The sequence below is a fragment of the Idiotropiscis lumnitzeri genome, chromosome 10, assembly GCF_059441095.1.
Source record: "Idiotropiscis lumnitzeri isolate Australia: NSW breed Sydney's pygmy pipehorse chromosome 10, RoL_Ilum_1.0, whole genome shotgun sequence".
Lineage (NCBI taxonomy): Eukaryota > Metazoa > Chordata > Actinopteri > Syngnathiformes > Syngnathidae > Idiotropiscis > Idiotropiscis lumnitzeri.
In genome coordinates, this window is record NC_142400.1 from 2,623,624 (window position 1) to 2,639,183 (window position 15,560).

At 40.9% G+C, this 15,560-nt stretch overlaps 1 protein-coding gene across 2 annotated transcripts; it reads right to left on the reverse strand.

The window, feature by feature from the left end:
* Positions 1-1,043: 1,043 nt before the first annotated feature.
* Positions 1,044-13,833, reverse strand: lin28aa (lin-28 homolog Aa). 2 transcript variants are annotated; one of them, XM_088307724.1, is made up of 5 exons: positions 13,586-13,833; positions 13,260-13,435; positions 8,342-8,526; positions 4,426-4,672; positions 1,044-4,162 (listed from the first exon to the last, which is right to left on the reverse strand). In XM_088307724.1, exons 1-4 carry the CDS (start codon positions 13,614-13,616, stop codon positions 4,441-4,443), a joined length of 624 nt encoding a protein of 207 aa, XP_088163850.1. In that variant the 5' UTR covers positions 13,617-13,833; the 3' UTR covers positions 1,044-4,162; positions 4,426-4,440. The 2 variants fall into 2 exon arrangements, with proteins under 2 accessions (XP_088163850.1, XP_088163849.1); XM_088307723.1 differs by having other exon boundaries at positions 1,044-4,672.
* Positions 13,834-15,560: the final 1,727 nt, after the last annotated feature.

Below are 15,560 nucleotides of genomic sequence, written 5' to 3' on the forward strand. Positions count from 1 at the left end.
CCGATGGCACGGAGGGGGTACTACTTCTCACGCATGCGCAGAAGGTCCGGAGTGGTTGGCGTCTCCGTCGGCTTTTGCGGCGTTCTTCGGTCATTTTCCGGTCTCAATATATTCTCAGTTCAATATTCTCTTCATAGATATTTGAGAGAGGAAATAATATAATTCATTATATTTTAATGATTACTATTTAAATAATACAAATCAATACAAAAGTAGTAGTTCCACAACATGCATTTAAAAAGAATTGCTAACTGATCATCTCGGACAAGAGAAACCAGCATTTTGTTCCCTGAACGCTTCTTGTTAAGTCATAATTTTTGATTCAGCTCTTGAATTCTCATTTTGTGCAGGTGTAATGAAGTGTCGGCTGACTGCAGAAAACCACCATGCATGAGTATTGACATATTTATTATGAAATGGAGCAGAATCTTTACATTTTGAAACATCATGGCAGACAACACTATGCGTTGCTCATCTTGGACAAAAACTAACCTGAGATCAAGATCATTGTTTCCATGACAGTAAACATTGATTACATTCATCAGTAATAAATGCACATTCTTTTTTTTTTTTTAAACATTTTTTGGGGTGGGGGGAGAGTAGCTCTAGCCATTGAATTCATAAGATACATCACAAAAAAAAAACTGAATGGCTGATGGTCACAAACAAAAGTTACCCTGAGCTTTTGACAGCTTATCCAAACTTGCCAATGTTTATTATTACAAATGAGCATGTGTCAGTCACCATAAATCTGCTTTTATTGCTTACTGTGAGTTTTTTTTGCTTTTAGGTTCCCCTTCACATGATCATTACATTAGAATCACAATCACACATCACTAAGGGACTTTTTGCTGCCAACTCACAATACAACTTGGAAATAAAGTCAAGTGAGCGTAAGATTCATGGAAGCATCTTCCTTCCGCATCTGCATCTCGCTTGACATCACACCGAGCCAAAATGAACAATGCAGCATGTGTGTGAGTGTTTTGTCATAAGCACTGATAGTCTGGAACACTCATTTTCATTCACTACTAAAGCCCCGCCCCCCCCATTCGCCATCTCTTTGTTTACAATCTTCGACTACATCCCCCGTCTACGAGCATTATTGAGGAAAGCACGACAAAAAAAGCGGCATGTCAAGTGGTTCTAAAAGGGCTGGAGGTGCGTGAACAACATTCGGCGTGCGCTCGTCGACTCCTTTCCGTCCCGTCCCGTCCGAATTATTCCCTGAGTTTTCGAGACGGACGTGTTTTTTTTTTCCTGAGGCGACCCAACGAGCGCGTACATTTAAAAAGAAATAAAAAAAATACAAAATATATAAAAGGAGAGGTAATTATAAGGAGGCTAACCTGAATATATATATAAAAAAAATGCATCTTACACATTAGTGCACATTGCATTGGTTTTGGCATAGATAGAAGCACAACAAAAGGATTGGAAGAAAAAAAAATAGAGTAAATGGAAAAATACTGTCTACCCGTACATTGCTTACTGTATGTTGCTGATGCTCAATAGGAAAATGTAAGCAAGGGATGGGCATTTGAATTGATAGAAAGTCAACGATAAATTCATCAATGTGATCAGTTTAAGCGCCCAACAAAGCGAGGATGTCTCTGAATGTTCTGAACTCCTATTGCCATGCCACTTTTTGGCATGGATGTGGGCCGCGTCACCTTTCACTCCAATTTGACACAATCGATTATGCCCATCCCCTTTTTTTTCTCGATTGTGCTCAACTCTAATCAAAGGGCACTGATTACGTTACTTGGGTGTTGGAACGCCTACCTGAGAATTCTGGATGGAAAATAAATACGTATCATGACTATTTTTCTCTCTTTCTAAAAAGACCAAAAAAAAAAAAACAACCCTAAGAATAATTTTACATATTATATATTAATTGAGGGTGGGGGCATCGGCGTCTCCTGTAAAATGGGAGTATAGCGTCGATTTAGCTAGCTAGTTCTATGTACGGGCTCCTCCGCGCAGGCTTGGCTGTTTCCAGCACTGATGACCCTACACTTGGGAGGGTGGTGTCTTAAATAATGATCGCTTTCGATCTTAACAAAAAAAAAAAACAAAAAAAAAAAAACAACACCAGCCATCCCACTGGTAGCATCACAATATGCGCCTAGTATTCAAGTATCAAGAGGAGAGCCAGCAGAAGCCCTCGGCAAAGACAATCGTAAGTGATGAGTGTTGTGCTCTGGGGTGCGGTTTCTGGAACAGATAATGTAGCATATGTTGCTTCACACCGCTGTGAAGTTTTGAAATGACAAAGCTAGCTTCTGTAGTTAGCGTAGCTAGTTAGCTAGCTTCTGCTCTGACTGACTGCAATGGCAGAATTGTCGGTAAGATTGATGCTTAATTGTACTGACAAGTCTGATGGATGCCTAATTTGCTGGAATACCATCCAAAATAGACGATGTGGCTTCATGATTTTATGTGCGGTTAGTAGTACTGAAAAGTAGCATATGCTGAGTCGTACTGATAATGTAGTAAATGCAGAATTAGTTGGAATTCTATCCAAAGTTGTGGTATGTGCGTCGTTGATTGAATGCACCCGAGTGGTTAATACTACCAAGTAGCATACGCTAAGTTGTGCCGATGATATAGCATATGCACCAATTAACCGCAATCAGAGGTGGTGAATGGAGCGTTTGTTGAAATTTTAACCCAAGTCAGTTATTAACATTGTGGATTAAGGCTCTCAAGTATGTTTGGTGTTAGTCGTACTGACAAAGTACCGTCTAGTTGGTAGTGCCGATAATGTAGCATATGCTGTCGCCCCTGGTAACGGCAACTGGCAGTGATGGATGCGAGGTAGGAACGACATGTTGGATTTTTTTTTTTTTCGGTGTGTGAACATGACCATGACGTAAATAAGGGAAAGCCAAAAAGCTTCCATTCCGACATTCGTACGGCTGACTGCAACGTATGCGGACTTAACGCGTTGTATTCTGATCACGTAGGCATAGTCAGGAAAGTAAGGCAGCTCGAGTGCGTCACATGACCACAGCGACCGACCAACCGAGTTGAAACACAACTAGAATGAGGTAGAACGGCATAAGAGGAGGCGAGGTAAAAAAAAAAATGTTTGAGAATAATCAGTACGAACAACTGCGACAGACCTTTTCATTAGGGCCCAACCGATTTTTTTATTTTTTTTTAGGCAAATGCCAATTTGGAAGGATAAAATTCCATCTGATTAAATATGGATAATGAGCATTTAAAAAAAAAAAAATCAGGGTCCCTTAATGCTTACAACAAAAATTTTAAATCCATCTAGATATTTGATAGTTTTACAAAACGTCTTTGTATTTGCTCAACTTTACAACAGAAAGAAAAAAATTGGCTGATTGTTTTTGGGCTGTCATTGTTGTCTTCCGTTTTAATGAATAATAAAAATAAAATAAAAATTGTCAAAATAAAGCCGAATTTTTTTTCTTTTAAAAAAACTATTATCGGCCGATTAAATCAGCAGGCCGATTAATCGGTCGGGCCCTACTTTTTTTTTTTACAAAAACCAAAGGCGCCAGGGAACTTCCGGGTGGCAGAAAGTGATTGATGACTGCTGACTGACCGCTGGGATTTAAAAAAAAAAAAAAAAAAGCCAATCTAGCAGAACCAATTGAATAGATGTCATAAATATTTGTACAGTAGAGACGATTACAAGACTGCCGAAAGGTGGAGTAGCGCCAGTGACGGATGGGGAACCGAGAAACTCTACACACGTAAAAAATGTTTGGCGATGTTATCGACTGTCAAGCAAAACATAATGGCTACCCTGCATCAAACAAAGCATGTGTGCGCCATTAATCCGACCAACGCAAAATTAAATTAATTCCGCAATTCATCACGATAACTCACTCTAATTTCCATCACGTCTATTCTGGAGCCAAATCATTTAGTGGAATGTAAATTATCAACATTAGGCCTCAGGTCCAAGCACCAACGTAACATTTTGACTGACACGTCACACATTCAAACTAAAATCATCATTCAAGCCATTTACCCTGTTTTTTTCTTTACTTTTTTTTTCTATTTAATCGCTGTGCATTGATCAATCGACGTGAGGGTTCGTTTACGAGGGATGCAATCAGAGTATTTGCCACCCGGAAGCGAGTGTGACGTCAAGGTCTCGAAAGAACAGCGGTGATTCTCACTATTGGAAAGAGTGCAATAATACAGCATTATTCCTGAGTGTAAGCAATAACAAATTAAAAAAAGAATAAAGACAAGAAAAAACAAAATCAGCAACATTCTTCTTGAGAATACTTGTTTTGACCTGAGGTAGTTCCAAAAGAAGCTTCTGGCGGGAGGCGAGTTCTCCGTCAAAGCAGTTTGATTGGCCTCTGCACTAACCACCCTGCCCACCTCCCGAAAAAACAAAACAAGAAAAAAAAAACAAAAAAAAAAACAACCCACCTCCAGCAGGCCTCTCTAATCGGAGGGCTGCTGAGGCGGCGGCGGGGTGGAGGCGCGTCCGCACTTCTCCTCCTCGATGCCCTTCAAGGGGGACGGCTTGCCCTGAGAACCCGGCGAGGTTTGCTGTGCTTTGATTGGACAGTTGGCCACCATGTGATCGATGCTCTGGCAGAAGTGGCACTTTTTGGGCTGAGGTGGCAAATTGCACTCTTTGGCGTGGTGGTCCAGACCGCCGCAGTTGTAGCACCTGCAAAGATCCTGGCTCAGTTCAAATGCACTTTTTTTTTCCGGCGCTCCACCTTTGTCACAGTAAATCGTACAGCGAAAATTTTCAAGTAATCGAAAGGTTTGATATTGCCTCGAAATATACACGAGTGATATGTGCGCTCTCTCAATGAATTAAATGTTCAAACGTTCACAGAGGGTTACAATGGTGGCGACTTTTTAAAATTCAGTTACGATACTTACGTACAGTTCACTTGTTGCCATGACTCGTTATAGCTGACCTGTATTTGTTGCTTTGTCTCCCTCTACAGGCGCTTTAGCGTAACTAACTATTTCCCCCTATATTTATAACATGTCTTCTCATTGGTAGATTTAATCACATGACACATCCAGTTCATAGTACACGCGTAGTCTGCTAAACGACGTTTTAGCTTTACGTGTTCACAGCAATTCGACGGCCCGTGTTCTCGCAATTTCTTATCGCTGTTTGCACCGAAAAAAAGAATCGCCTTTTTTTTTTTACAAATTAAATATACTCAACATATTGAAGACAACAGTAAAACAATTCAACTTTACTCCAGCCTTAGCATTTATCTTGAAGATTGTTCGCTATCTGTCAATTTGTGTTCAGAACCACACTGAGGACAAAAAGATTGTATTCAACTTTTAAGTGCAATCCTCACATTATTTTTCTTTACGAAATAAACATGGACTCTTCATTTTTTTGGGGGGGGGGTATGGCTTTGTCACGTAGTTGGACTTCAGTGTCAGACAAAAAAAAAAAAGTTATTTGCCACAAGAGGGCGACATTTCATCACTGCTGCACACCTCAAAAGGGGCATTCCAGGTCACAGATGGCAGCAACATCAACATGCCTCTACTAGTTCTCAGATTTTTCTGAGATTATTTCTAACTGTTCGGTTCATTTATGTTCTGCAAAGTGAAGGTTATGAAGAAATTGCAATAGTATTCGTATTGTGTACTGTGGATGTACATACCAAGTACGTAGCGTGCACACACAAGCCCATGAAAGAGTCACTGCCAAAGTTCAGGTCAGTTGGTCACCAAGTTTGACGTTCAACATTTGTTTTTAAATATTTTCTGGGCTCAAATGTTTATGTTCGTGCAATGCATCTCGTCATGTATGACATCACTCTGTCAGTTGCGAACCAGTGGGAGGACGCCTCACTGGCATTGAACTCAAGGTCCAAACACCAGCAGCGTTTTCGCACAAGGCACGGGAGGGGAAACGGACATAAAATCTATAGAAAGACCACGCGCGTTCGTCTGTAGGACAGATGGGTGGTGGGCGTGATGTGGTCACTTGGTACCGGGAGGGGGGAGGGGGGTTATCATTGAAGTGCTAACAAATGAGCTGCTTTTGCTTTGTGGTGGCGCCCGTTGGGGACGGCACGCAGGCGTCTAAGCCAGCGCGTCACGGCCCCGCCCTTGAATCAGCATCCGTCGTCAGGAACGCTGAGGGGAAGTGGTCCTTTGTCCGGGAGGGCGCCAGTAATGACCTCTGAACCCTGACCCCTACCCACCACCACCACATCGCGCTTGCATTTACTCATACATTGTTCCCATGGCAACACTGACCTTTCACCCGCTTGCTTTGCCTCTTGCATCTGTTATCAATTAAACGGACACCGCTTTCTTTACTCGCCCGTGGAAATGTGGACTTTATTTAAAAAAAAATATAGAATTAGAGCCAAGACCTCAGACCTCAAACATAGCACTAAGTTCTATTTTTCGGGGGTCAGGAAAAAAAAAAACTGAACGACTGCATAATTAATTAGAGCCAAATGTGGACTTAATTTTAAAATAAAATTAAATATGTATCAAATATATTTTAAAAAATGAAATTATCAGAGCCAAGACCAAAAAAAAAACAAAAAAAAAACAAACCCTGAACCACTGCATAATAAAATTGTGCCAGAGGGGTGAACGATATCTTATCAATGGATTAATGTGGCCCAGAAGGTGGGAGGGGGGTTTGGGGGGGGGGCGGTTGTGTTGGTTATTGAACCGCAGAAGGCCTCGCAGGGCTCCTTGAAGCCGTAAAGATCTCCACTCTCACACCAACTACTCGATGGCTCTAATCGCAAATGACAGCGGGGTGAAAGTCATACACCTCTAACCTCCGGCGCCTTCATGATATTCAAAGAAGGGAAGCCCTCCCACAAATGGAAAATACAAAACATGACCCACTCATCACGATTGGCTCACTAACCTACGCGGGTCTTCGTGAAATCACCAATCAGAATTTCAGTTTTGTCTTCTCTCCATCTTTAAAATGCTCGAAATTGTTTGACAACGCTCGTCCAAAGCTTTAGTGGCTGCTACTGGCTAGCAGCTAGCGCTTAGCATTAGCAACAAGTGCCAGCACACATTTCCACATGACATGATATAGACAACAAACCCGAGATCCCAGGTTCGTCTGGTCCGTCCCAAAACATCCTGACGCCGGAGATTAATTTTTTTGATCCAACTTATTGGTGTTGGGCTTGAGGGCCCGTGGGTATTAGTCCACCGGGGTGGGGAATCGCAAGATTTAAACAATTATTGATCCAGGTCACGTGTCAAACCGCTGCCGATGTGACCCTTGCTTAGGTGGGGGAGCGGGGAAAGGCGGGGGTTGCGACAGAGGGGAAAGAACCAGGAGGGGGGGGGGGGTAGCGCGGTGGGTTTCTTTAATCCAAACGGTTTAATTGCTCACAGCATTGATTCGGAGTAGTTATTTTGAAAGGGTAACAAACTAAATAGCTGGACACTTCCTATCAGTTCAAGATCTTTCAAACTGTGTACACTGAGAAGTGTGAGGAAAGTTCCGGAACTGGTACGGTGGAGATGATAAGTTCAATGCATGTAAAGAGACAAAAGTTGCATCAGGACATCTTGTGGCTGTCTCACGATGGCCCCGAGCATCTGACAGTTCCTCGCCCAGAAGACTTTCGACATGCTGGACAATTTATGTTTGGACATGATTTGTGACGCGAGTCCTAGAACTTTTCTGACACACCTCAAACGGTATATTGTGTTTTACTTTAAGACTTAATTATGCGTCAAATTTAATGCGGCTCCGATTTCCAGATTACTGCGAAACTAATTGCACATTTAAAACCACAAAACGTGACTTTAAAGTGTTAAAAAAAAATGCTGACCCCTAATGGGAAACGCCATAGACGGGCTAACGAATAGCATTGGTGTTGATGTGTTGTAACTTTTTTTAAACAGTGGAGTACACAAACAAAAATAACTTGACTCACTTGCAGATATTCTTTATCCTCTGCAAAAAAAACAACCAAGATTGCTGCAGGTTACTGAGTCCCTTGCAGTTGCACAAATGCACTCTATTGCCACCCGGTGGCCAAAGCATGTACACTAGAAGGAAGCATGATCAATTAACAATCACGATGACAAAACTTTTGAACTCTTTACATTCTATTTTTAAAAAATCATGACGAATATTTTTTTTATAAATGAGACTATGTAAAAAAAAAATAAAAATAATAATAATAACCATTTTTGTTATTATTTGGGGGCAGGGAGTCGCTGACTGGAACTGATTCCCAATTGTCAATTTCTGTCCGGTGAGTTTGTGATTTTAGTTTTTATTTTGTTTTGCCTTTTGTTTTGTAAATTCAGTTCATTAAAAAAAAAAAAAACTTTTTCCTCTCCGTTTGCTTACCGGTCTCCTTTGGAGCGCCTCTTCTGGACTTTCTTGCCTTTGGGTCGGCGCTCGCTGCCCACGCAGTGGATCCCGCCTGGTCCGGTGACGCGCTGCGACTCCAGCCCCTTGGAGGACTTCTTGAAGGTGAACTCCACGGCTTCTCCTTCCTTCAGGCTGCGGAAGCCGTCCATGTGCAGCTTGCTCTGGAGAAGAAGGACAAGAATGACGACTCATTGGCGGCAAGTAGCAAAGTACAAATACTTGATTACTGTACTGAAGTAGTATTTTTTTCCTGGTATCAATACTTTAACTATGTTAGTCTTCGGACTAATTTTTAATTTTACCCTCAACTTTTGAAAACAAATCTTTACCATTTACTCTTGTCTTTTTCAAAATGGGCTGATGACCCCCCCCCCCCAAAAAAAATAACTGTTTATAAGGCGGGAAAAAACTGACAAGAGGAAGATAATTCACCTCCAAGGCCTTATTTAAAAGAATTGTTTGCTCGTGTGTGGTTTTGGTTATTGCAGAAAATTATCCAAATGAATACCTGTAAAAAAAATAATAATAATAATAAATAGATAACTAAATAAATAGGTTTTACTTTGGTACAGTCGCTACTTTTTATTTTATTTTCAAACATTGTTGAATAGGTTCTTTCATTTTTACTGCAATTCTAACAAAAGTCCTGAAAAAAAAATTGTACAATAGAAATAAATAAATAATAATAAAATGGAAGATTTATTAAGCGCAAGTATTTTTCATTTGCCGAATCAGTACTTCGACCAATCTCTTCTTTTTTTTTTTTGTTCTGCACTTCAACTAAAGAGTGTGATTACCTCCCCCCAATATCCTCTGAGTGGTATTGCTTAATGCCCCCCCCAGCCCCTCCCACCCCCCATTCCCCTTTCCAATGGTCAACCTGATGTGTGTAACCTTCAACCCATCCCCCCCACCTTGCTCTGTGGATGGAGGAACAGCATTCCACACGGCAGCCCCCCACTCGGCTAACACACTGACCACTGCTAAAATCTAAACAGCAGGATGCAAGGGATGGGGGTGGGGTGGGAAGGCAGTTTGGGGAGGGGGGGGGGGACTGATCGTGATGACATTCCTTGGATGGTTGTTGGGCACAAAGACGAACAAGATTAAAAGTTTTAGGGTAGGGGGTTGGTGAGGGGGGGTAGTGTTGGACTGACTGATGTCTTCCTTTGATAACGCCCCCCCCCCTCTTTGAAAAACAGCCCACCCTGTGGAAAGCCTGCGACATCTTGATTTGTGATTTTATTTTGGGGTTTGTGTGACGACGCGTGCCGGGTAAAGGAGGCGCGGGGGGGGGGGTGTTGTAGGTTGACTTGCTGAATTAATCAAATGACAATGAAAAAAAAAAAGTGAGGGGCGGGGCTTAAATGTGCTGTCAGCAAACAATAAGATAACTCTGAGCTACATTCAACTCAAATGACCCTTGAGAGATTCCATGAGAAAAAGGGCCAAGGATTAGGACATTTAAAAATCTCTCAGTGGGCAGCGAAATCCACCCGTTTTTTAATTCATAAGATCAGGCAGGTAGGAATCATCATCATCACATTTGGTAAAATCGATGATCTCTTAAGAGCCCCAAAAAACTCTTTCCATCTGAATTTTAATAGATGTATCTATCTATCTATCTATCTATATATATATATATATTAATATATAAATATATTTTTTATCCTCTGCGAGGATCCGGCCGTGTTTTACACTGCCCCCTAGTGGCTAAGATGGGCAGAAACGCAATGGCCATTCAAAAGTTGCAAAGTGTGTTGGGAGGCCGGACAAAACAAATTTCAAATTCATTTCAATTGGGAAGATGATTTGAGTGTTTTTGACAAACGGCTATATGACTCTAGTTAGCGTTGGTCAAATCCGTTGCGGTTGGTTCTGGGTTGGAGTTTCGCCTCTGTAACCTTCCATATACAAACTTGATATCCAGAAAAGGTTATACAACGGTGGAGCGAACATATTCTCGATAAATCTACAAGCATAGCATTAGCGTCACTTGGTCGGGCGGTGAGCTAGCAGTTGCGTACTAGCCGTGTTAGCATTAAGCTAGGCGGTAATACGCGAAGCAATGTGGTTGTTTAAAATACACAATGTAGATTTTGGGGTATTAAGTTTACTTTGACAGTTAACTTCAACTGGGAATCACTTCCATCTCAAGGCACCGTCGTGTATTTAGTTTTAAAACGTAGAAAAGTCTCAGGATTTTGCTAATGAGCGTGAGCTTACTGTACAGTATTTAAATGCTCATCTCGGCCGCTCGTTGGCCCGTTCCCACCAGGCCCTGATGGTGACCCACTTCCTCTCCCGCTTGTCCCCCCCCCCCAATGAAAGGTCATCAAGAACCTAGAGCCGCGCTAAGCAGGTAAGGAAGGTCGAAGATTTTTTTTTTCCATTTCGTGGATTTCAACGTAGAGGCATTTCCTTTTTTTGAAGTGGGCGGGCTACTGTAAAACCGCGCTAGCGCTTGTGTCTGGAACCGCGGAGGAAGACATCAGAGGCTTTAATGGCCAAGTGAAGGACCGTCCCCGAGACAAAGAGGGACTCGGTCACGGGCCGAGGGAAGCCCCATTCACATGTATGGCGCTATTGTCCACCTGCACAAAGGACCAAGTGGATCCTGGGAGTTGATTTTCTGTGACACGCGGCTACTAATTTTACAGCCCAGGCCTCCTCTTCTCTCTCTTCTTTTTTTTATGTTGCCATAACCTTTCAGAATCCATCATTGAGACACGCGGCGAGCTGCCGCATGTACACGCGCACACACGCAGCGAAAGGAAGTGGACGGGGGTTGGTGGCCATTGGTTCCGCATTGCTTGCGTTGGATTCAACGAGACACTTTGGGAAGATGGTTGCAAGCTTCAACTTGTAAGTAGAAATAGTATCCCATTTATTATTCGTTGTCGCGTTTTCATAAATATTTTTTAGTCATCTAACGAGGCCGCCATTTTGTCACTTCTGCGGACTGAAAATGACATCACAGTTGCTCAGGTAACGACCAATCATGGCTCACCCGTTTTCTGAAACAGAGCCAAGATTGGTCGTCATCTGAGCCTGGAGCAACTGTGATGTCATTTCCAGTGGACAGAAAGTGACAAAATGGCCGCCCCCTTAGATGGCTAAAAACGGGTGGATTTTCCCGCTTAAACTCATATTCCTCAAACGCAAGGCCATATTAAGACTTGTGAAGAAAATACTTCCCCACTTCACTCCCCCCCCATTCTCCACAGCTCAGCTTTAAAACTGAATTTTCAATATGACCAGTCCAACTTTCTAATATTCACATTCAGGCTTGCCGTACCGTTGTTGTCGCATCTCAAAAAAAAAAAAAAGACATCGTTAGGGCGCCACAAGCACGTACGGGCGGGGCGCAGGGGGCCGTTGAATGAATTTACGACAGGAACCTTGAGGTGAATGAGGCGGCGAGCGGGCTCTCCTCTCATTCACATGCTAAATCTTTATCTTATCAAGCGGCAATGAGATGAGAGGGCGTGGGGAGGCGGGAGGGGTGGGGTTGCACCTCGCCATCCTCACCTCTCTCACTCTCTCGCTTTTTAATACCTGTGCTCGTCTGCCTGATACAAAAAGAAAGGCAACCTCATTTATATATTTAACAAGCACCAGAATCTCATTCACGTGAATGTTTTGTTTTTTTCGGGGGTTGTAAATGTGTAATTCTGACAAAACTGGTGGAAAGTCATTCCTAACGAGTATGAAATACTTTTGCAAGATTGAATTTTAAGAAATGTGGCAATGGCAGAATAATGATTAGAAACAACAGCAATTTTAATGTTTCTGGGTGCAAAATATCATAATAAGCCGTGATGAAAGCCATTCCTAAATTTATTTTTTATGGTAACGTGATGCGTTTGTCGTAAAAATTATTGCTCAGATTGTTTTTTTTAGCTACTAACCAGCAATCTGGTTTCATTTTCTAGATCCAATGTGCTAAGATTTGATGATGTAATGTTTGTTATTTGACAATGAAAAAAAAAACAAGCGCATAATCCATATGAATTAATAAAATAAATCAAAGCATAGGTTGTATATTGAGTGCCTTTTCAAAAATACTTTAAGGCAAATGATGCAATTTAAAAATTACCAACTATCAAAAAAAAAATTCAGTTTTGCTTGTAATAATTAGTAAGGATGAAAAAAAAAGCACTTAATGCAATTTTGCATTTTTGTTTGTGAATGATAAAAAATAATGTGTAAAATAAAGAAATAAAGATCAAATTTAGATACTACAGGTTGTCTATAAAATGCTTGTTTAAAAATGATTGTCCCTTGTAGTACATGCAATATTTGGAGTGGAAAAAATGGAAAGAATTTTATGTTCTAGAATAAGACATTTAGCTTCAGATTTTGATTTTGAATTAAAAGCTACAGCAAAATATCATAACTTGTAATGGGGAGGGACAAAAGCTGAATGGAGGCAAGAAGTGTCCTCAACAAACAAGTCCACTTGCCTCCAATAAACCTTTGCCAGTTCCAAAAAGAAATCTGATCAAATTGACATTTTCGTTCGAAAAATAAAAATAAAAAAATGATTTAAATTTTTATTTTTAAACCACACACTTCCTCCCATCATCTGAAAACGGCAACAAAATGAGTGTGGACACACAGCATCAGTGCTTGAACCTCCCTCCATGCTTCCACGTGTTCCCACTGGGGGGTGGACACAAGACCCACGGAACTGAAACCAACCCCCCACTCTACTCCACTACCACCCCCTCACCCCCCCCCAAAAAAATCGAAAAAAAACCCGAAAAAACACGAAAGTCACAATTTCGTGACAAAGCTAAGAATCGATGCCTGGATTTCGTTTCGTGGTTTTCTTTTACGTGAGTGTGATTTCTTTTTTCTTTTTCTTTTTTTTTTTGGGCGTGGAATTTACCTGATGCACGAAGACGTCCACGGGCTCGTCCAGCTGCACGCCGTCCCGAGTCGTCATGGACAGGAAGCCGAAGCCCATGCGCACGTTGAACCACTTGCACAAACCGAGGCCTTGGAGGGTCTGCGAGTCCTCCTCAGCCGGACTGGGACCCTCGTCCTCGTCCGCCTTGCAACCCCCTAAAAAAAAACGACAAAAAAAATTAAATAAAAATTACACACGCGCACAAAAAAATGTGAATACGCAATTGCGTATTTGCGCACTTGGTGCAAAATAAGTGCAATCAATTAACGAATGCACGGTGGGCTGGGTGGAGGATTTTACTCGACCTGGGAATTTCTGGTTGGAAACGGAGCCCATGTCTCGTCCTCTGCGCGAAAAGATGAGAGCACCCACGCACACGCAGCGTTCCACGCCGGTCGTCGCCAGGATCGTCCAAAAAGTGAAGCGAGAACAGCGGGAGAAAGCTGAAGGGGAGGGGGGAGGGGGTAAACAAAAAAAAGAGAGGGTGGGAGGCGGGGGGGGCAAAAGGGTGGTCCACACTCGTGAAACAATGAGGGGTGGGTGGCAAGGGGGGGAGGGGGGTGCTCATCCCACAGCCCACTCCCAGCCCCAAAAATAAGACAATGCAAAGAAAACGAAGGGCCGCCCCTTCAGGTTGGCCCGACTCAAGTCCTCCAACGCACCTTCTGCGGTGTTCATTTGCGTCTCACGTAGGCACGTGCGACGCACGCACACACCGGCACGCAGTTCCTTAGATCACGTGATTACGCGTATTGCTGTGATCCACATTTACTTAAAAGAAATAATGTTTCCCATCCTTTTTTTTAAAAAAATATTTTTGCTTGTTTTCTCAGTTTAAGACAATATTTTTTGTCAAACTATTACATTTATATGTCAATTATTTTACATATCGAAATTGTTCCATTATTATTCATGTTGCAATTAGACAATAGCTATTTTATTTGCTCTAATTGTTTTATTTCTATTCATTTAAATTGTAGTGATAAATTTGTCTTTTTTTTCCGGTGTTAGACAAATTATTTTTAATTATTGCGTTTGGTCGTTCCTTTCCGTTAAATTATGGCCTTTTTTTGCTGTCATTTTTTTATTTATCTTTTTTTGAGTAATCATGTATTGATTAATTTCTTAGATTTTTGTTAGTTTTATTAATAAAAATTCGAATGATGTGAGTTTTTATTGTCTGACAAGTATTTTTTAATTGGAGTTCATTCATGCATTGAAAATCGACTTTATTGATTGCAAAAAAATATTTCGGATTATTTTTTCAGTTGTTTTTTTTCCTCAGCAAAATTATCATGCCAATACTTTCTTTAAGTATCAGCTATTTTATCATTATTTGCAATTCAGTTACTTTTGTGTATTTCCATGATCGCCTAATGTCTATTTAATTTGGTATTTAGTCTTTTTTTAATTTGTTATTTCGTTTATAATTTTTTTCGTCATCAAAAAAATCAGGAAATTACATTTTTTAAAGTATTTTTTGTTTCTTTGTAATTATTTGCCCCTCTTTCAAGCCAAATAACCCAAATATTAGGAACATTTGTATCGCAAAAGCACTAGAATGGAAGCTGTTCGATGTCAATCAAAACATTGAAAGACAGAATTGGATTGCACATGTATATTGTGCCCCCTCTCCCTTTTTTTAGGAAGGGTTTTGCCAACGATATAAACATGCAGAAGCTTCTCGTTGGATTTCATTTCGATTCGTAACGGATGTTTCAAGTCAACTCAAATAAGTAAAGTATTTGAATATTGCACCTTTGACAAAAAATATCGTCCGGAATAAAATTATTCGAATTTAGAAAAGCCTTTCAGAACCGTCCTGGATTGAAGAGAGGGAAAGATAAAGATAAAGAGGAAGAGAAAGGGATTAAATAATATTGGTTTGTTTGCAGGCACGTTTTCTCCAATTTTGGAGGACAGCGTCCCCAAGTGGACAAGCTGCGTAACAGTTCACTTCCATTCCATGAATTGGATGTCAAAAGAATTTGAAAAGTTTCAAACAAACAGCACTGAATCCTTTCAAAGAGTCTCACAAATAAATATTATTTTATGATTCTAAAAGCCTGCGGATTGTTGAGATTATTTTGAAAAAAGGATTAAGTGTGATTTTCAAACTATTTGTATTTATAATTTAATTGAAATATTATTGTATTTTTTTAAACGTGTATTGATATTTTTTATAAACGCGTTCACTATAGAAACAATTTATCTTAAATTCCATACCATTGAAATATTTCATAATTTAAAAAAAATGAAGTGGATTTGAAAATGACAAAA